Source organism: Pteropus alecto, unplaced genomic scaffold (assembly GCF_000325575.1).
Source record: "Pteropus alecto unplaced genomic scaffold, ASM32557v1 scaffold12, whole genome shotgun sequence".
NCBI classification, from domain to species: domain Eukaryota; kingdom Metazoa; phylum Chordata; class Mammalia; order Chiroptera; family Pteropodidae; genus Pteropus; species Pteropus alecto.
Genome location: NW_006432669.1, coordinates 2946242 through 2967023, shown reverse-complemented (window position 1 = coordinate 2967023; position 20782 = coordinate 2946242). Strand labels below are relative to the sequence as shown.

Here is a 20782-nt window from a genome sequence, read left to right as displayed (position 1 = left end):
ATTCTCATTTTCTAATGATAATTATTTTTATTACCCTTACATTTATGAAATTTTTCCTTAATTTTAATTGGAACAGTATGAACCAAATGCAGCCTAATTGATTGATCAGACTAGATAGTTCTTTTTATATATATATCTTTGGCTTTTTACACATAAACTATGTTTTGACATAACTTTATTTAGATTTCATTTTGGTGTTATTTTTAAAAAAACCTAGCTACTAATGGGTTTGTATATTGACCGCTCATTATTCTAACAGCAGGCACCGGTGCAGAAACTTCTACTCGAAGCAGAAGTTCAAAGGCCACTATGTCAACATCTAGAAATATGTCTATTATAGATGGTGAGTATAGACTGCAAATGATTATCTAGCAGTTATTTGTAAATTCCAACACAAAAAGACCTAGGAAACCCCATTAATAAACCTCATTGGTTTGTGTTGCCATCAAAAGCATTTATAGAATCACAGGATAAATTATGCTGTGATTTAAAAGATTTTTGCCATTTATTGGTGCTCTTACAGAAACTGAGCTTTAGAAATTAACTTTTAGACCAATCTATTTCTCTTTTACAGAGATCACTGACATTGAAAAGGCAATTGGTCAGTAAATCAACACTGATCGCGAGATAAGGAACTGCTTCTTAATGTGTTGTTTACTTTCTTTCCTCACTCCTACTGTTAGTATAGAGAAGTCATGTGAGCTGTATTTAAGGGAAATTATGGTTAGGGTTCTTTGAGTTAAAATTTTGTGGTCTAAAAATTGTCCTCAAACTAAGGGGATCTATTTTTATAAATGATCTGTAGTAATAATTTAATATAAAAATTTAATAAACAATGTTAAATAGTATGGTTTATGAGAACAGCCAAAGTTGTTAGTCAGATTTATGAAAATATATGTTAAAATGAGTAGTGATTTTTTTTTTTACCTAGTATTCAGATATCCATACATATGTATTTTGTTTACATTATCTTATTATCTGAGGTAACTTTTATAGCTAGGATTAATTTTGACATTAAAGAGTTGGACTAAATCTCACAATATGAAATTTATCAAGGATAAATATAAAATGCATATATGTCCAAAAGGTCAGCTTTACAAGAAGAGTTCTGAGAGGCATGCGACATAGCAGCGACCCAAGTAAAAAAGACTTAGGTCAGTAAGAGTCGTGCAGGTTGACCTACCTGTCCAAATCTAGTGGTGTCTTAAGTATTATTAATAGAGGTTGTGCATCTCTATAGCAAGGAAGTTCTCTGTACTGAATTGGATGCATCATGCCAAGAATACCGTGTTCACCTTTGGAACTGTTTCAAGAAGGATATAAATTATATATAATCACTCGTTTTATTTATATATACATAAATAAAAGAACAGCTTCGCCTACTCCCTCATTTGTAGATGAGGGAAATGAGCTAAACAATTTGCCCTAGGTTGATAAAACCACTGATAGTACTAATAATAGCTAATATTTCTGGAACAGTTGCTGCATGCCTCTCAATAGCTCTGTGGCGTAGGTATTTAAATGATCCTTGTTTTACTAAAAAGGGACCTGAGGCTTTGAAAAGATAGGCAGTTTACTCAGGGTCTCACAACTAGTAAATTCTAGAGCTTGTGGATTGATTCCAACATTTCTAGACTCCAGAGCCAGTAGTTAACCACTATACTAGTTGCTAGAGGAAGATAAGATTAGAGACCTAGCTGCTGGTTCTTAATATAAAGATGGAGCAAGCTGCCTCAGATGGAGGTGAGTTGTGACCCTATTAAAGGAAATTTTCAGCGTTCGTTGGATGATAGCAGAACCTGGAAAAAGGATATAATCAACAGATCCATTAAAAGACAATTAAGGAACCTTCCTATCAGAAATTCTGTTGCTGTATTTTCACTTAAGGATTATTCAGTACTTAAAGAGAGCTAGCTGAGATCCTGGTCTTTTGACTTTAGAAGCATATTGTCTTTGTTGCCAATGAGGAAATGGCATCTGTTCTCTTCTTGGCAGGTCTAAGATAAAAGCAGTGAAGGAGAAAGAGAAGAGATAGGATGGGAAAATATCTAGGCTGAGTTCACCACATAAAAGCCTTGTGACTTTGGACAGGTCACTCACTCTTCGGGTTTGTTTACATGTACATTGGGAGTAATAATCCCTGCCACATTGGGTTATTCTGAAAAGTAAAAGCAAAAAACCTGGCACGTGGTAGGCATTTATGAACTGTTACTGCTATTATAAAAAAAGCGAAAGCAGAGGGAATTAGAAGAGTGAATGAAATATGAACAGTTTCATGTTAAACCACCAAAAGTTGGTTAGCATGCAACACAGAGGCATAGGTGTTATAAATTACCCACCTTTACCTTAGCCCACTCATGTTTTAATTTGATATCAGTAGGTAGAATTAATCATTTAAAATGAGTCTTCTGGTTTCTATTGCTATTGCTAAGAAAGCAGATAAACTTGTTGCCTTTTTTTTGAGTCTGTTTTTCTTCCAGCTGGCTGTCTTGGTGTTCTGCAGTTTCACTATAATGAGTCTAGATAATGGGATTTTTTTTTTTTTTTCCATCCCGCTTAGGATTTATTAGGTGTCATGAACTGTGGATTGGTCTTTCATCGTTACTAGAAAATCCTTAGCTGTTATGCCCTTAGGTATTACCTCTATACTGTTCTTTTTCTCCTTTTTGGGTCTTCAGTTAAATAAATATATATGACCTTTTAACTCTTTCTTTTTATGATTCTTAACCTTTCTTGTATTTTCTGTTGTTTTATTTCCCTGTGTTATGTTCTGAGTAATTATTTCTGATCAGTCTTCCAGTTCACTCATCTGTTCTTAAAACTGTCCGTTAAATTTTTAATTTTCTTTTTTTGTGGGGAAGGGAGGGTTGAAATTCTTTTTGGTTCTTTTTAAATGCACAGTAAGGATTTTTTTTCTTTTTGTATTCTGTATCTAACAACCCAGTATCTGAATGTCTTCGGCCTTTTCTATTGCTGTTTTTGATTCTGTCGCTTCTCATGTATGGTAACTTGTTTTCTTGTATGCTGTTATCTGTTGTCCCCCCAAAACCAGCAGTACGAATAATTTGAGATCTTGGATGAAGATATCTTCCTCCAGAGAAGATTCACATTTGTTTTCCCAGGCTTCTAGGGGCACCACTAGTCTTAGACCACCTTAAATTTATTCCTGTGTGCCACCTTAAATTTATACCTGTGTGCCAGTCAGGTGATATGTATTTGTAAAATCCTGTTTGTGTCTGCTTCTCCCCTTAAGCTTTGATGTCCCAACTTAATGTAGGGTGGAAATGCATCAGGCTCCCCACCTTGAACAGTCTCAGACTATGGTAGCTCTCTGCGTCTTCCTACAGAACTGTCAAAACCATTGCTAACATTTGCCTGCATCAACTGGTATCCTTAGGGAAAATGCCTCTACTATACTAGCCTCTTTGAATTCTAGCTTTTCTTCGGTTTTGGTCTGTTTGTTCTTTACTATGTGATTAACTCTTCAGTGCCATTAAGATTTTCTTTTTAATGTTTGGTTTGGTAATTTGGGTTGTTTTCAGCAGAAGTGTTTGAATAATCTAACTTACAAGGAACAGGTACAGAGTTGTTTTTTTTCTGTATTTAAAATTCATCCTGGTTGCCTTTTTTGCAACTAGAACTCTATGTCTCTAGGGGTTTTGTGAACATTTCTTTTACTTTTTAACATCAGGTCCTTTCAGAAACCACTATGCCAGTGAAACTTTAAAAGACGCTCTTTAGTGATTCCTGCTCTGTCACCCATTGATAATGTGGAAGAAAGCTTCTATTTGTGAAGAAAACAAGAGACCCGTTGTAGTGCTTTAGAATTTTCACAGATAGGCATGACTAAACATTTTTTTAAGTAATTATATTCATTTGTAAAAAGAGGCTATGTAAGTAAGCCAAATTAATATGAAACTTAGGATTTCCTGAATTATGTTCCAGGCAAAAATCTTATTGCAGTACTTTTTACAATGGATGGTTAAGAACTCATGCTCTAGAGTCATGAGTCACATCTGGTGTGGCCGGCCAGCTCTTTCTCCCCCGGCTTGGTGCCCTTGCACTATAAGTACCTGGTGAAAGGGATTGCACTATTTTGATCATCATGGTATCTACAGTGCCTGGCACACAGTATATGTTCATTAAGTACTTGAGAATGGCTGAATAAAAATTACTTAGAGATCGTGTATCATAAAGGTTAAAAATGTGGTTCTAAAGTCAGACAGACCTTGGTTTGAATTCTGATTCCTCGATTTACTAGCTGTGTGTTCCCTAACAGATTAATTAAGCTTTCCAACTCTAAGCTTCAGTGTCCTCATCTGTCAGATGGGATAATGGTTGCATTTTATGGGTTATTTTGAGGATTCATGAGAAAATGCATGTGAAATACCTGGCACAGTATTTGTACATATTAAGCTCCAGTAAATGTAAACTATTATTCTATAAGCTTCAGCTCCCTTACTTATAAAATTGGCAATGTAGTACTGACTTCACAGAATAGTTAGAAGTATTAAATAAACTTATGAACATACGTTACTGAATATAGCACTTAGTAAGAATCAAAGAAAGGATTGCTGCTGTTGGAGTTAGTGGCAATGTTTACAGTAACTTATGAAAATGGATGTTTTATAGTTTCAATTTGTCTTTTATGTAATTGATTCAGTCTAGTGGTTTTTCAGTTTAACTGATTACCTCCAACATTGGGCCTTTTTTTGAAAAATGAAATTGACTTTTTATACATATGTGTACATTTTTATCAGGTTAGATTTGGTGTTTAAGTCGCTGACAGAATAACCATGGGGTATTAACTATAGTTAACATGACTTTGGGACAAAAGCAACTTTAAAAATATAACTGCTAGATCCCTACTGTAAATGGAGATAATGGTCAGATTCTGTAATAACAAGCTCCATGGAGTATAGAGATTCGTTATTGTACTGGATATTGTTGGGAAAGCTAGGTATTATGTTTAAAGCTAGCAGAGGCTGTATATAAAAGGTGACAGCCTGGAATTTTCCATTGAAGTTCATCTGCAGAGGATGATGACTAAAACAAATAAAAAATAGCTTTGAAGCCTTTGCCTTTACACTTTACCATAGTGGTTACCACTGCTGCTAATACATTTACCCCTACTATTACTAGCTACATTTTTTGTAGTTAGTAATGCTACGACGTCTGTGCATTTGCCAAAGCAATTTACATTAACTACCTCTTTATCGTTTGAACGAATTTCTGCATGAAGTAGTATTAACACTATATTACAGGTGAGGAAACCGAGACTTAAGCCAAAAGAACTTGGCTATAGTCACCCAGCTTGTAAGTCAAAATAAGTCTCATTCTACGAGACAGTTCTTAACCACCATACTGTATTGCCTTCCTAACAAAATTCAGTGCTTCTTTTCTGATAACATTAATTATGTGAATTTATTTATTGTTTGCTATCCACTGGGGATAAAAAGAAAGGAGAGCTCTTCTTTTCAAGGATCTAAAGTTTGAGGAGTCAATTAGTGAATAACTATTAAGCAGAAATATTCTTTTTAAAGAGTCAGGATGTTCTCTTTCCCAAACAGGAAACAACCTAAATGTTGTCCAGCAACTGGTGAATTGGTTAACAAGTTCTGGTGCATTCATAAAATAGAATAGGACTCAGCAGTAAAAAGGAACAAACTACTTATACATGCAGCAACATGAATGAATGACTCTCAAAAGTATTATGCCAAGTAAGAGAAGCCAGACTCAAAAGGTAGCATACTGTATGATTCCATTTATATGACAAAGGCCAAACTACAGAGAAAGAAATTATGCCAGTCATTGCCAGGAATTAGAGGTGGGTGAGGGAATTGGCCACAAAGGGGCACTTGAGAACTTTTTGGCATGAAAGGAATATTCCCTATCTCGATTTTCAAGCGGTTATGCAACTGTAAAGTTTGGCCAAAATTCATAAAATTGTATGATTACAAAGGGTGACTATCACTGCATGTAAAATGTACCCCAATACAAATACACATAAAGATGCTCAGCATCATTAATCATCAGGGAAATGCAAATTAAAATCACAGGAAATATCACCTCAAAAAAAGAGTCATGATGACTGGCTTTGTTACCCAGTTGCCCTGTCCAGCCTTTTAAATGGAAGTAGAGTAGGATGTGAGGCCACTAATTGACAAGAATGCTGCCTCTGCCCTTTGTCTTCCCAGGTGGACATCACAAATTGGGGGTGGAACCTGGAGTAGGAAAAAATGAGCAGATCATAAATTTAGGCGAGGTAGAAAGATTCTGAGTTTTCTGACTAGGAGAATTTTGAACTTTATGAAATTCTTTGAGTATTTAACTTTTCAAGTCCTCTTGTCTCTTTTTTCTCCTCTTGCCCTGTTGGGGGTTGTCTTGGGGAGACATTTTTTAATGTTAGGAAACTGGTAATGCTTGGGAGAAAATAAACCTCTGATTGGCTGTTTGAAATTTATTCCAGATTTTTAATATTCTGCACCCAATTCCAAAGTGTGTATGTGTGTGTGGAGGGCAGGGGTCGGCGCAGGGTGGGGGAAGGGGTGGGGCGTGCGGTCCCCACACCACCAAGCAGTTCTCTGGGACACCAGCCAAGAGCCCTACAGTTTAACTTAGTTTTAACATTTTCCACCCAGAGACAGTGTCAGGTTCCTCAGGTTAAGGTCTCAATCCCACAAGACTGCTCCCCTCTGCTTCAGATGCCAGTCTGAATCCAGGTTGTGACCAGTGAGTGAGTGGTTTTGACCAACTGGCTGTAAATCAGAAGTTCCTACGACCCCCTCCTTGGCTTAGATTAGTTTGCTGGGGCAGCTCACGGAACTCAGGAAAACTAGATTACTGGTTTATTACAAAGGATATTAAAGGATACGAATCCACAGCCAGACGAAAAGATACATAAAGAAGAAGCTTGTCTCCTCAGGAGTCTGGGGCCTGACATGATGGAAGTGTTGTGGTTCTCCCATCTGGAAGCTCCTCAAACCTCTTCCTTTTGGGTTTATATGGAGGCTTCATAACACAGACACAATTGATTAAATCTTTGGCCATGGGTACTTTATTTGGTGAGGAAGATTCTAATAATTTTTTTTTCAATTACAGTTGACATTCAATATTACTTTCTGGTATACAGCATAGTGGTTAGACATTTATAAAATTTGTGAAGTGATCCGCCTGATAAGTCTGGTATCCACCTGACCATACACAGTTATTGCAGTATTATTGACGATATTCCCTATGCTGTACTTTATATCCTCGTGACTTTTGTAACTACCAATTAATTTGTACTTCTTGATCCCTTCACCTTTTTCACCTGGCTCCCAAGCCCCTTCCCATCTGGCAACCATCAATTTGTTCTCTGTATCAATCAGTCTGTTTCTGTTTTGTTTGTTCATTTACTTTGGTGATTGATTTAACCTCCAGTCCCTCCCCTCCCCAGAAATCAGAATGAGACTGATCCCCTGGTAATCTGCCCCTACTTTCCTAAAGTCACTGTATTAACATAACAAAAGATGCCTTTATGGGTTTCATCACTTCAGAAATTTAGAGAGTTTTAGGAGCTCTGTGCCAGAAATTGAGACAAAGACCAAATATCTGTTTCTTATTATAAAATCATAATATCACAGTTTTGGGCTCAGGAAAAATAAATGGTTAACTGAATTTCATGTTTCTAACCAAGTCTGTAAAGTTTAAAAAGTAAGGGTTCAAAAATTTTATCAGATATGCCGCGTTTCCAGAATTTGCCTCTAGACTATTTCTTAGGTACCGAATATGGTTAACAAAATAGGGGAGAATAAGAAAGCTCATATTGGCTCCTAACATAGCCATAGGGAGGGAATTGCCCACTGTAAGAGAAGGAACACCGTAGGAAGGTTACCCTCAGTATATTAGGAGTTCAGTCCCTCAGGTGATCAGATTTTATCCTTCTGTATAAGTGTATTTATGAACATGGCTTGTAACTATATTTGAATTAGCCAAGAAATCATATGAAACTTGCAGATAGGCTTTGATTTATTTGAACGTAGAATGGCACCTCCCTTTAGATTGTAAAAAATACAAATGGTTTTATAATTAGTCATCATGAGTTTTTGCAGGTAGGACTTAGGAAATCTTCAGCTAAAGAAATGTGCAAATTTTTCTAAGTTATTTTAAGAACAAAATAATGGCTATTTTATCTTTTTCATTATAGCCTTTGGATCTGCGAGACAGCAGCCTTCTCAAAATGTTACTACTAAGAGTTATTCGGAGGTAAGAAAAAAAGTTTTATAGTTGTTTTAATAATTGATGTTTTCTGCGTTATGAATTATCTAATTGATCTGAAAGTAAATAGAGGAAGCTTTAGTTTAAATAGATGCTGCTTACATGGTTTCTGCCTCCTTTTTGTGACTTTTATTTATTTATTATTTTTTGGTATATTAAAAAAACCTCAGATTCAGTTATTTAATTCATTTTTATTTAAATGTTCTATTTCTGTAAAAACTATTTGCTGTTTTGTCTTTTTATTCCTTTAGGTGATTGAGGTAGATGAATCAGATGTGGAAGAAGACATTTTTCCTACCACTTCAAAAACAGATCAAAGGTAAGTACAGTGACTTCCTATAAAAAGAAACATTTGAAAAAATTAAAAATTATCCAGAATTCTGCTTCAACATCTTTCTATGCCTCAGATGGTTAGGAGGCTTATTTTCAACTAGTCAAGTAAGTAGAGAAGTGAAAAATAGACCAAGTACTACTTCATAGAATCAATACAGCATAATTGCAAATATTTTCTTTGAAAATTTAAATAACCTGTAATCATTTCCTTTTGTCTTTATTACCTGATGATTTTCTTGATGGAATACTATGTTCTCTCCAATTAACAGAAAATAGTTTTGTAGTTTGTTAATACTTGATTTCAGCTTCTCTTGATCATCATATTTTTATATACTAAATTATACAGGGTGCTAAAAAGAGGATCATATTGACATTCTCTGCCTTCAAAGTACTTACATGCTTTTTCTGTCCTTTTTGGTTTTTGTCTATTACTTTGTGGCTTGTCTTGATTCATTATTACCATTTTCTTTTCTGTATTAACATTTTAGATGAATACTGCTTAACTAAAGCTCAGTTAATGAAAATTTCTACTTAAGAAAATAATCAAGCACTTTTTTTTCATACTTATTTTCTGTGTGAGCATTATATTAGGTCTAATGGGGGACATAATAAATGTTTTAAAATGGTTACTGCCTTCAGGCAACATAAATTATAATGGAAGAGATGAACACATTTCAATCCATTAAGGGATGATTGAGTCAGTACATAATTATGTGTGAAATTTTGTGATACAAACTAGGTTTGCGTGCTTATAGGCCCACAGAAAAAGGAGCAAGAAGTATGGGCTCTCTCATAGAAGAAAAAGCTTTATACTGTAGTAAAATTTACCTGAGATTTTAAAGATAGGAATTATTTGGATTAGCGCGTGGAGAGTGACAGTTGAGAGAAATGATATGAGCAGAAGTTAGAGAAATAAGGGTGAGATTGAGGGAAAAGCGCTATCTCATTGTTTCTCAAACTTTTTTTATGGTCTCAACCTTTTTCATTACCCAAGGATAAAAATTAAATTTGATTTAAATTAATTAAAATGACTTTAATTTAGAAAGTAAATGGTAAAGAATGAAATTTTGTTGGGTAAGATCAAGCTTGGGAGTGCCAAAAACCATTGTAATATCTTAAGATTTTTCACCCATCCCACCCCCTGTTTTTTGTTTCTCGGGTACGATATTGACCCCCATTGAGAATATATACTTTATATGAATTAAGAGTCTATGTTAGAACAATTGGTAAGGATAGTTCCATATTCAGGTAAACATTATGTAGGAGCTAGGGATAGAAATATGAAAGAAATGTCTCCTTCCTCCCAGGAATTTACACTTTAATGGTATGCTGATCACAGCACTAATAACCCACCAAGATAAATGTTTTATTTGAATGTGGTGAAATCTAAGGGAAGTGCCAATGTTTTCTAGGATAGGTCATTGAAGGGTTTACAAAGAAAGTAGGTAACATTTGAGCCGATGATAACAGATGTGTAAGAATGCTCGAAGGACATCAGAGTGCAGCAACAAAGAGTAAGGTCACAGGCCACGGATATCTGCTTTGAAAGGATGATCAGGGAAAGCCCCTGAGGAGATTACATTTAAGCTGAAATGTTATTAAGACAGACTTGACCCTGCACAAATCCGGGAAAAGCCCTTGCAGAGTTTCCTGAGGAAGAAACAAGCTTGCCGCAGTTTAGGAGCCAGCGAATAAAGTGAGGCGGGAAAGGGGGTGGTTTGAGATGAGAATAGAAGAGAGGTCGGAGCACATCTTGAAGCAGGGACAGGTTAGCAGAACAAGGAATTTGGACTTTATTATAAACGCAGAGGGAAGCCAGGGAATGATTTTGAGAGTAATGGCACCATTTGATTTATATTTATAAGGATCCCTGTGGTGCAGGAGGACAGGAGTGGGACAGGCTGACCCGAAAGGGACTGTAAATAGGTAGTCCAGGTGAGAGAGACGATGGAGACTTGCACCAGAGTAGTAGCTGGGAAATGGAGAGAATCGAGTGTTTCAAGATATGTTTTCAGGCAGACGTGGCAGAAGTTGGGGATGGATTGAGTATTTGAAGTGAGGGAGAATGAGGGGGCAGGATCATTGTTGATTGTCGGGTTTCTTGCTCGAGCACTTAGTGCCATACCCTGAGAAAGACATACAGGAAGAGAAACCGTTTTTTGTAGGGAATAATAGGCAGATAAAAGTTCTACTTTCAATGTGAAATGTTTGAGATGCCTGTGAAATTTACACGAAGGGAGGTTTTAGGTGATTGGTGAGTCTAGAGCTCAGATGAGAGATTTGAATGATGCCTAAATTTACTTCTCAACAGCATGTAACTGATACTTAAAGCCATGGGAATGGATCAATCACCTGGAAAGAGAAGGTGGAGAGAAAAGACGGCTTACGTTCTGATCCTTGGGTTTCATTCTTTAGAGCTTAGGTGAAGTAGAAAAGACAACAAGAAAGACAAGAGAAAAACCTGGGAGAGTATAGAGTTGCTGAAGCCAATGCTGGCCTTTGGAAAAGGAGTGAAAAATACCAAGATGAGCTTAGGTGTAGATCAATTTGTATATTTGTGGTAGGTAGTCGAAGATATTTGAGGCCATTAATTCATATGAAGATTTACCTGAATATCACAGGCTTGAGTTCCATGTATTAAACAGGACTCCTTTGGTTCCAGCTGATAGAAACTTAATTCAAATTTTCTTAGGGAAAAGAAGATTTATTGGAAGAATATCAGAATATCTCAATCCATCGATAGAAAACAGTCCCTTTCTGAGTACTTGTTTGGTTGTTCTTGTCTTTATAAATTAAAAAACACGCAAACAGAAGCAGTTCTAGCTTTTTGTTTTTGTTTTTTAGTAGAGCCTCAATAGTTGAGAGGAATATAGAAGTTCAGCTTGAATTAGGTCCTTATTTTTTGTTATTAGAACTAATGAGAATACTATTTTTTGTATGTTTGACATATTTCTTTAATAGCCTTAAATATATCTTGATTTTGTTAGCATTTTGGGATATCTCCTTTTCAGTAGAATAAATGTCCTTTGACTTCTTATTTACTCATGAGGTCATAAAAATAACTAAATTGTTTAAAACTCTTATCTGTCAGGTAGTGTTTTGAGGCTTTACATATGAATTAGCTTGTTTAGGGCTCACAACCACCCCACGAAGTAAATATAGTATATATAACTATATTATCCCCATTTTGCCTTTGAAGACAGTGAGGAGGGTGGTCTAAGTAACTTACTTAAGGTCACCTAACTGGTCACAGAGCCAGGCAGTCTGCTTCACTCTGTCTCTGCTGTTGCTTCTTAACATAATAGATTAAGTTCTCGGACCATTGTGCAAGCAATAAGAATCATTTAAATGATGAGAGGCAATTTAGAAATTAACATTTTGGCAAGAAATCTGATTCAGCCTTGGCAGATTTGTGTTTCTGATGACAGCATCTGAATAAGGCAAATTAGGCTCTTTTTTTTTTAAAGAATTATTTAGTAATGGCATGATTTCTATGGTTATTTCACTTAAAATTTAAAGTACTTAAGCTCTGCCACTTACTAGGTATGGTCCTTATGCAAGTTTTTTAATTTTTCTGTTCTTTAGTGTCCCTCATTGTAAAATAAAGGTAACATTTACCTCAAAGTGTTGTTGTGAGGCTTAAATGAGGTAACGTTTATAAAATGCTAAGTATAGGGCCTGGCACATAGTAACAGCTATTTAAGTGCTTATTAAATAAATTAAATAACAGGCTAGGGAAATAGAACAAGAGTGGAAGGGAGAATGATATGCACTAATATTCCTGGCAGTTAAGTTTAAAAAGGAAAAACTTCCAGCTGTAAAAATTCCTTCTGCCAGATGGGCAATGGAAAGCCTATTTTTCCCTAGAAAAATTGTTCCAAACTCTACCTTTGCTGTACTGGAAATAAGAGGACCCTTCCAGATTTGACAGAGCTGACAGATAATAATCACCTCTCTGTAAAGCAGCAAGCGAGAGAAGGCCTGGCTCAGTCTGGCCAGATGGAGGAGGAAAGACAGAGCATTCTATCACGCCTTGCAGTGGGGGGAACTAACGTTTTGGGGGTACCTTTTCTGTGCCAGGCACAGCCTAAGGTCAATTTAACATGTTTTCTTATGCTTATAACACTGCTACAGCTGACTTATTCGCTGAATATCTCCAGATAGGAATTTTCACTTATGGCTCTAAATTACATCTGAACAAAAATCGTGAAAACTTACAGCTCCTGGCTCTCAATTTGATATCCTCCACCCCCTTATTTTGAGCCATCCATATGAGGCTAATCAAACCAAACACTTTTTGACACCCTGGACAAAAGCTCATTTCTTCAGCCCAGACGTCAAAACAGTATAACCATTTTTTTTTTCCCTTCCCACCATTGATTTCTGAGGATGATAGACCTGTCACAGATGAGATCTCTGGGTCTGTGGGGGTCTTCTGATGAAGAATTAGTGCTTTTCCTTTGATCAAATGAGCCAGTGTTTATCATAGATGCCTGGCTAGTTTCTAGGCCCCATCAGTTATTTGTCTGGGGAGACATCAGAAAGCAGAGTCAGGTCTTAATATATATTTCTTTCCATAACCCTCCACCTTTTCCCAAACCTCCAACAACAATGCTTTAACCTAACTGCCACCTTAGTACTGTGGCTTTCTGCTTTTGATGATCTGCTTCTTGTTGGCACAGATGGAAACAAGTCAACAATTGACCAGTTCCAGCTTTGGTTAAGTATAGAGAGATGGAACCTCCCCAGATGGATCGATTGATAAATTCCTTGGTCCTCTACCTCTAAATCTATGTTGCTTGACAAATCCTCCTGTCACTTCCTTTTGTATATAAGAACCTGTGGACATTTGTTTCCTTCTGACATAATACCTCTTGATTCTCAACCTTTTTGTCTAGAAAAGACCAGACCTATTTCTTTTGCTGTAATAACATCTGAAGTATCCCAGAGTTGGCCAAGAATTCACAAACACTGTTTTCGTTTGAGATAAGAGTTGGCAAACTTTTTCTTAAATGGCCAATTGGTAAATAATTTAGGCTTTGAAGACCAAGAGGCAAAATCAAGGATATTATGTGTGTACTTATATAACTATTTAAAATGTAACCATTTTAAAATGTGAACATTCTTAGCTCACAGGTCCTTAAACACAGGCAGGTTGCATTTGGTCCACCTAGCTATAGTTTGCTGGCCTCTGATCTAAGATAGACTTAAAATTTTTATTAATAAAAAGACAGGAATATCAGTTCCATTTCCATAAGTTAAGCTTCACACAGGTAGGAATCACAATTTTCTTGTTCATTGATATTTTCCAGGGCCTATCATAGTATTTGGCAAGGAGCAGAGCACTCCGTAAATATTTGCTATTTGATTTGGATTGAACACGAATAACGCAAACAGTGAGGCAACCCTAGAAAGTGGAGAGAGCCTTTCGGAAGATAACTTTTGTCTATTACAGAAACATAACTGAGATTTGGATAGAAAAACATTTCAGTGTTGCCACAATTTGTAGGAGTGGGGGATGATAGTAGACACTATAATAATAATATAAGTAAGCATCTGTGTAGTGCTAATATATGTGTTAGGTACTGATCTCTAAGTGTTGAAATATATTGACACATTTAATCTTTAAAAAATTATTCTCAGCCTCATTTTACAGTAGAGAAAATTGAGGCACAGAGGGGCCAAGTAACTTTCCTAAAGCCACACAGCTAGTAAATACCAAAACTGGAATTCAGACCCAGAGTCTTTTTCCTCACCATTAACTTCTTGCTGCTTCTAATGTAGATTGAAGGGAATATGTTAGTTATTTTTATTCATAGCTACTATTAGAATGAAAAACTTAGAAGGGCACCTTTGTTGAATTCTCTGGTTCATTTTCTTTATTTTTTTCTTGTTTTTACCTCAGGTGGTCGAACACGTCATCATCATCAAGCAAATGCATGTCCCAGAGCCAAAAAAGTAAAGGGGTCAATTTTGAATCAGATGAGGTAATAAAGTAAAATTGTTAAAGCTTAATTTTAACTGCTTATAAATTTTAAGTAGGGACTGCTAAGCTAGTTACTGAAATGATTTTTAAAAATAGTTTCATTGATAACCTTCCTTTAAACTATAGTTACTGTTGAGTCCATAAGTAGCCCCTTTTGAGCGCTCATCAATGTAAATACTACAGATGTGAAAGGGATGCAGATTTTTAAAATAGAATATTCACTCAACCCTAACTTGTCCACTTAGCAGTAGGATCAGAATAGTTTTTTCAGCTTCTGTCATTTATAGTTGGAGAAATGATGGTGATGCTATCTTAAAAGCTTTTAATGTTACTTTAATAGAATATTTATTAATTACCCACTGTATGTCCAAACATTTCCTATATAAGATGGTATATGGTGATAATTTTCTTGTCACAGAAGCGTTCAGATATTGAGTGAAATGCCATATGGTAAGATATATAGAAGAAATTAGAATTCAAAATGGTTGTCTGGACCAGAATACTATAAAATCTCTAACTTTAATGAGAAGGAATAAGAAGAGGTAGAATCAGGACTTGCCCCTTGCCTGTATTCATTTATCATTTCAGCTAAGTTGAATTAAAGCTACATGACTAAAGGATAGTGTGGCCTCTCCTTTTTCTCCATGGCTGCCATTTGAGTGGCCTTTGCTAGTTTTTGTTGAATTGCTCGAAAGTGTTTCTCTTAAGCCTATCACTCCTTTCATTTATTTTTAAAAATTTAATTGTGGTAAAAACACTTAACATAAAGCTTTATCATCTTAGCCATTTTTAAGTGTGCAGTTCAGTAGTGTTAAGATATTCACTGTTGTGTAACAGATCTGCAGAACTTTTTCATATTCCCAAACCGCAAATCTCTGCCTATTGAACAACTCCCCATTTCTCCTTCCTCCCAGCCCCTGGCAACCAGCCTTCTACTTTCTGTCTCTATGAATTTGACTACTTTAGATACCTTATATGAGTAGAATAACACAGTATTTGCCTTTTTGTGACTGGCGTGTTTGACTGAGCATAATGTCCCCCAGGTTCATCCCTGTTATAGCATGTGACTCACTCCTTTTATTTTGAGCTTCAACTGTTGTTGTCATGTTCCCTGTATCCCAGCTGTGGTTTTGGAACAGCTTGAGGAGAAGACTCACCAGAATTCAGGCTGCAGAGAAAAATGGCAGCACGAGCTCAGTCCACTAATTAAATACTTATGTGTTGCCTCCAGGAGAGAAGTGAGAGGTTATTGACTGGTTTATTAATTTCAAAGCCTGTAGACATACCTGTGATTATACATTAGAGTTTAAAAATTTATATAGTTCATGTTAACTGCAAAGAACTATTAGCAAATACTCTGTTAAACTTTGGATATATCTCTAGTTTATTAACAAGTTCTGCCTTTGATAGTAGCAGAAAATGAATCAGTAAATGAAAGTGAATTCTCAGAACATCCATTTCTCACCGGAAATAGCTAACTTAGCTAACATTTGAATGTATTAATACCACCAACAAAACCTAACACCAAATAATTATTCCTTTTTATTGATGTCTTAAAAGAAACATAAATCACAAATTTGCTTTTTTTTCTTGAGTATTTGTTGTAAAATACATAAGAATCAATTCAGTGTTATCTTTATCAAATTATATAACTGGGGCATATCCGAGGTTCATTAGTTTTCATTCTTTTTAATTTCTTAGTTAATTTCTGATATTCCTGTCTGTTTTTACAACGCATATAACACAGCCCAGCAGCCTGGGAACTCTGATGAAATACTCCATCTATTTCTTTTCCCAAAAAAAATATTTGAAAGATTGCTAAGTTCTTTTCTTGCATCAGTCTAAAAGTAGCTATTTCTGGCACTAAAGGAGTAATGAGTACGAAGAATTACAGCTATTTCTGAGTTAGGTCATGTGACTTTATTAATTTTTTGTCTGAGTTTTCAGAACATGAGCTACTATAGTAATAAAATGTAAATTAAAAAAACCTATTTAAAAACCAAATAGAAATGACTTGAGTATTTTTCTGGCTTGCCCACACTTACTTGCCTTTATTAAGGTTAATAGATAAGTGATATATATCTGGTCAATTTTGTAGGTAGTTATACACACATATATAACATGATAAATTTTTATTCTTGTTGTTTGCTAAGAATTTAATTGGACTTATTTACTTCAATGGTGAAATAGCTACTAAGGAAAGGAGGAAGAGAAAACATAAATTGACAAACTAGTAGTGTTTATAAAGGAAACAGAAAAATGAAAGTCTACCTCATGTGATAGGAGAAAATTACTGGTATTGTTTTGCCCATAAGATCTTCTGTCTTGCCTCAGTGAAGTGTGGAACAATCACTAAAATAACGTTTGTATATCATTTCAGGATGATGATGATGATCCTTTTATGAACATTAGTTCTTTAAGAAGAAACAGAAGATGATATTTTTAATGGCATTTTGAAGTTTTCAAGATTCAGGAAAAATCAAAACGTTGCAAGCTAAGAGTTTACAATTGAAGATTTTTAAAGTATTGTTGTTAACCGAAGGATTTGAAAGAGACATATTTAACAGAGAGACTAATGTATAAGAATTTCTATTTTTAAGTATCATTTCCTGAATATGACACCATTACTTGAGAAACTTCCCGGCTCAAAGACATGTAAAATAGCATTGGTTTTCCTTATTTTTTGAATCTGGTTGTTAACATTACCTGACAATGCGGTATAAAATTTATACTGTTATTTTCCTGACATGTATTAGTGTGTGTCTTAGTCTGAGCTTTGTTTAGATATCATTCTTAAAGAAGGATTAAAATAAATATACCATTATACATTTCTGCTTCGCAAAGACTGTCAATATTTTAATGTAGTCACATTTAATCAAAGTTGAGAAAAAGGGCATATAAAATTTAACCTTTTTATAATTTTAATAATTTCTAGAGATTCTTGATTTCCTGAAGGTAAACCAGCTATGCCTAAGCTTGCTTTTTGTTACTGTGCATTCTCTTTTCTAATGCTTGTGATAGTATTAGCCACAGAGACTTTGAATAATTAAGATGTTCCTTATACTTTGAGTAATTAGATATATGTTTTTATTAAAAAATAGAAGTCTGTTGGAATTATTGAGTTTTTTATTTCAGTTAAAAGATTGTTTCCCATTGAGTGGTAGTCATTTTCTCCATTATTATTCATGATTCTCTCTCTCTGTATGTCTCTTTCTAGGAGGAAAAGGAACTATATTTTTCTTAAAATATTGAAGAAATTTTTTAGTTTTTAAATGGTTATATTTGATTAAAATATTGAACTATAACTTCTCTGGAATATCAATGCCAAGATTTCTCATTAATAATATTTTATCTTAACATTAGGCCTGAAATATTAGGCCTGAACTATTAGGCCTGAACTATTCCAGAAATCTTAGTGAAACAGCTCATGTTAAGTTTATATTTTCTTACTTGCATTCACGGGGACATAAGAATTTGACCTCTTTAAAGTTCAATAATTTTATTCTCCATTTTAAGACTCTGTTAAAAGACCCCTGAGAATATTCCTTCTTTTCACCTATGAGGCAGCTGTATTTGAAGACCCCTATTGAAGTTATAGATCTTGGTGGTACAACAGCCTGACATTTTTTCATATATAGAGACAAATGCTTGACTGAGCCATATTTATGATTATTGGCATATTCATACTTGGGATGTGTCAAGAACATTTGCATAGTGGCTCCCTTTTTGTTATATAGCTCTATGAAATGGCTTAAGTCAGCAATTGTGATGTAACATTCCGAGTTTCTTTAAAAATATTTTCTGTACCTAACTTGAACATAAGGATTATTTTAGCAGGTAGCGTTAACTCAGCAGAAGGCATTGTCCTGTGAAATATTCTCAGGCACATCTGTCCACATCTTTAACATTCCCAATGTTTGAATGAAGCAGAGATGAAATCAGGAGTGAGAGTTGCTTTCCATGGTCTAATGGAAGATAGTTCAGTGGCAGTCCCTGAGGATGCAGTGCTTCCCCTCCACAGGGTAGCATCAGCTACTGGCTCTTCTCACCTGCCACTGAAATAGATGTGCTTGGGCGAGGGTCTTAGTGAGGGAGGTGGCCACTAAAGGATCCTGACCGATTTCCTGAGAAAAAAGAATAGGCTTTTTCCTTTTAAAAAAATTACAGATTGAAAGAGGTTCTAAATGTGGTGCACTTAGCTCCTAGGAAAAGTGATTCAATGGCAGTTAGAGATAGGTGAAATTTCCTTCAACTAATTCAAGTATTCTGTGACTAGTTAGTATGTGTCACTTCCTGGAAATGCGGTAAATAAAACATGAAAGAAAAACCTTTTTGATTGAATATTGTTGCATAGTTAATTATGCCATATATCCTTGATATTCCGTATTGATGTAGTACAATCTAGTGTATTTTAGACAGTTTCAGACATGTTAGTATAGGTGTGTGGAGGTTATTCCACATGATTACAGAGTACCTGCAGTTTTGGAGGCTGACAGCAGTGATGAAAACATTCTGGGGAAAAAATCCTTCCATCTCTTACCAAAGAATGTATCTCTTTCTGGTGCTTTGTTTCCTATCATAAAAATACAGTAGTGCATTTACAAGGTTACAGATACATTGTAGTTCTGGGAAGTATGACCAGTGCTTAGAAAATTTAAGCATTTAGGCCTATTATTTTTAGTTCAGGTACACATAAAATATTTTTTTCCTAAACTTTTAAAATTGCAAAATACAATATCAGAAAAGTCATGTGGTTTAACAAATAATTACAAAGTGAGTACTCATGGCATCTCTATACAGATAGGAAATAGAACATCACTAGTGTCAGGAAGGCTACCAGTTGTTCTCTCTGGGTGACCGTCTTGACTTCTGTAATTCAGAAACTTACTTTTGCCACAAGGTGGTGCTTCCATCAGTAGGTGGCAGATAGGATGATGCAACTACAAATCTAAAATTAAGAAGTTAGTGTTGTTTTGCAAAAACTTTGGAACCTATGCAATAATGCTAAACCTATGCAGTAATACCAAAATTAGCCTTCTAATTTTATATGTAAATTGGTTTACACATTTCATCTGGCTCAGCCTGTTCTTAAGGGAATTGCCTGTTTGATAAATTTTACATATAAAGGTCGACTAGAAAATATTTTAGTAAACAAAGAGAAAAACTCTTTATTAGAAAAAAGAACCGAATAAAAAAGTATCCCATTGAAAATTTTGCTGTGGAAATGTACTGTATTTAAAATATCTTTCCCCCAACATAATCTGATGTCTTTTTTTTTTTCTGTATCATATATTTAATTCATAGTATTTGTGGCTTTTTAAAGTTAACTACCATTAAGATTATTATATGTTTTATGGAATAAAGGTTTGATGTTTTGAGTCCAAAGAGCTTCCCTATTGAATGAAAAATATCCATATTTCATTATTTGCTTATCTCATTCCTCTTTAATATTTTCAAACTTAATATTTATTAGCTAGGTCTGAAAATACTAGAATTTTAGTTTGATCACTATGAAGCCAGTTTACATAGCTTGCTATTGCCATGTACATTTATATATTTTTACCATGGCCAATCACTAGATCTGATTTGTTTTTAAATTGTAAAGGCAATCTTCAAAATTCAGATATTGAAATATGTATCGAAATGAATATTTCTTTTTACTCCCGTCCCCAGACATAACCTCTTAACAATTAGGTACATATTTTCCCAGTTACTTTTGGCGTGACTACTAACAAAAATTGTTGAATTAGAACCCCAAATCATATAATCCCTGTATCAATGTATGTGGTCATCTTGGTATTTATCTTGACATCCTGATTTTTCCATACCTGGTTTTAATTAAACCGTCATTGTCTGCTGTGAGGGATACTTGTACTGCTTTTCAATGTATGATTTAGATATTAGCACTCAATCTGTGTCAAAAGAATATTTAATCTCTGTGCCTTGACGTCAGAAGTAATAAAGTGATTTCCAAAGCTCTCTTGGCCATTGGTTGCACGTAATACTTGATTAGCCAAAACAAATGCAGTGGATATTAGGCTGGTTGGCCCAGGCCACACTCTGTTTCCTAGACCCACTTGCAATCTTGATAATTCATGTGCAGTTTGCCCAACACCAGTGCATTAATTACCCTGATTACACTGCCTGTTTTGTTTCAAGGGTTTCATGTTCATTATATTTAAAAATCAATATTTTCTCCATTAT

General features: G+C 35.1%; 1 protein-coding gene across 3 annotated transcripts in view; it reads left to right on the top strand.

Moving 5' to 3' along the window:
- MRE11 (MRE11 homolog, double strand break repair nuclease) overlaps positions 1-20557 on the top strand; it is a 57251-nt gene extending 36694 nt beyond the window's left edge. For 2 of the 3 annotated variants that reach the window (XM_006907481.3, XM_015585983.2), the window contains exons 16-20: positions 260-343; positions 8189-8247; positions 8511-8578; positions 14498-14579; positions 16959-20557. In XM_006907481.3, coding sequence (XP_006907543.1) covers positions 260-343; positions 8189-8247; positions 8511-8578; positions 14498-14579; positions 16959-17015 — 350 coding nt within the window. In that variant the 3' untranslated portion in view covers positions 17016-20557. The remainder of the gene's footprint in view (positions 1-259; positions 344-8188; positions 8248-8510; positions 8579-14497; positions 14580-16958) is intronic. The other variant, XM_015585985.2, reaches the window with a different exon arrangement.
- Positions 20558-20782: the final 225 nt, after the last annotated feature.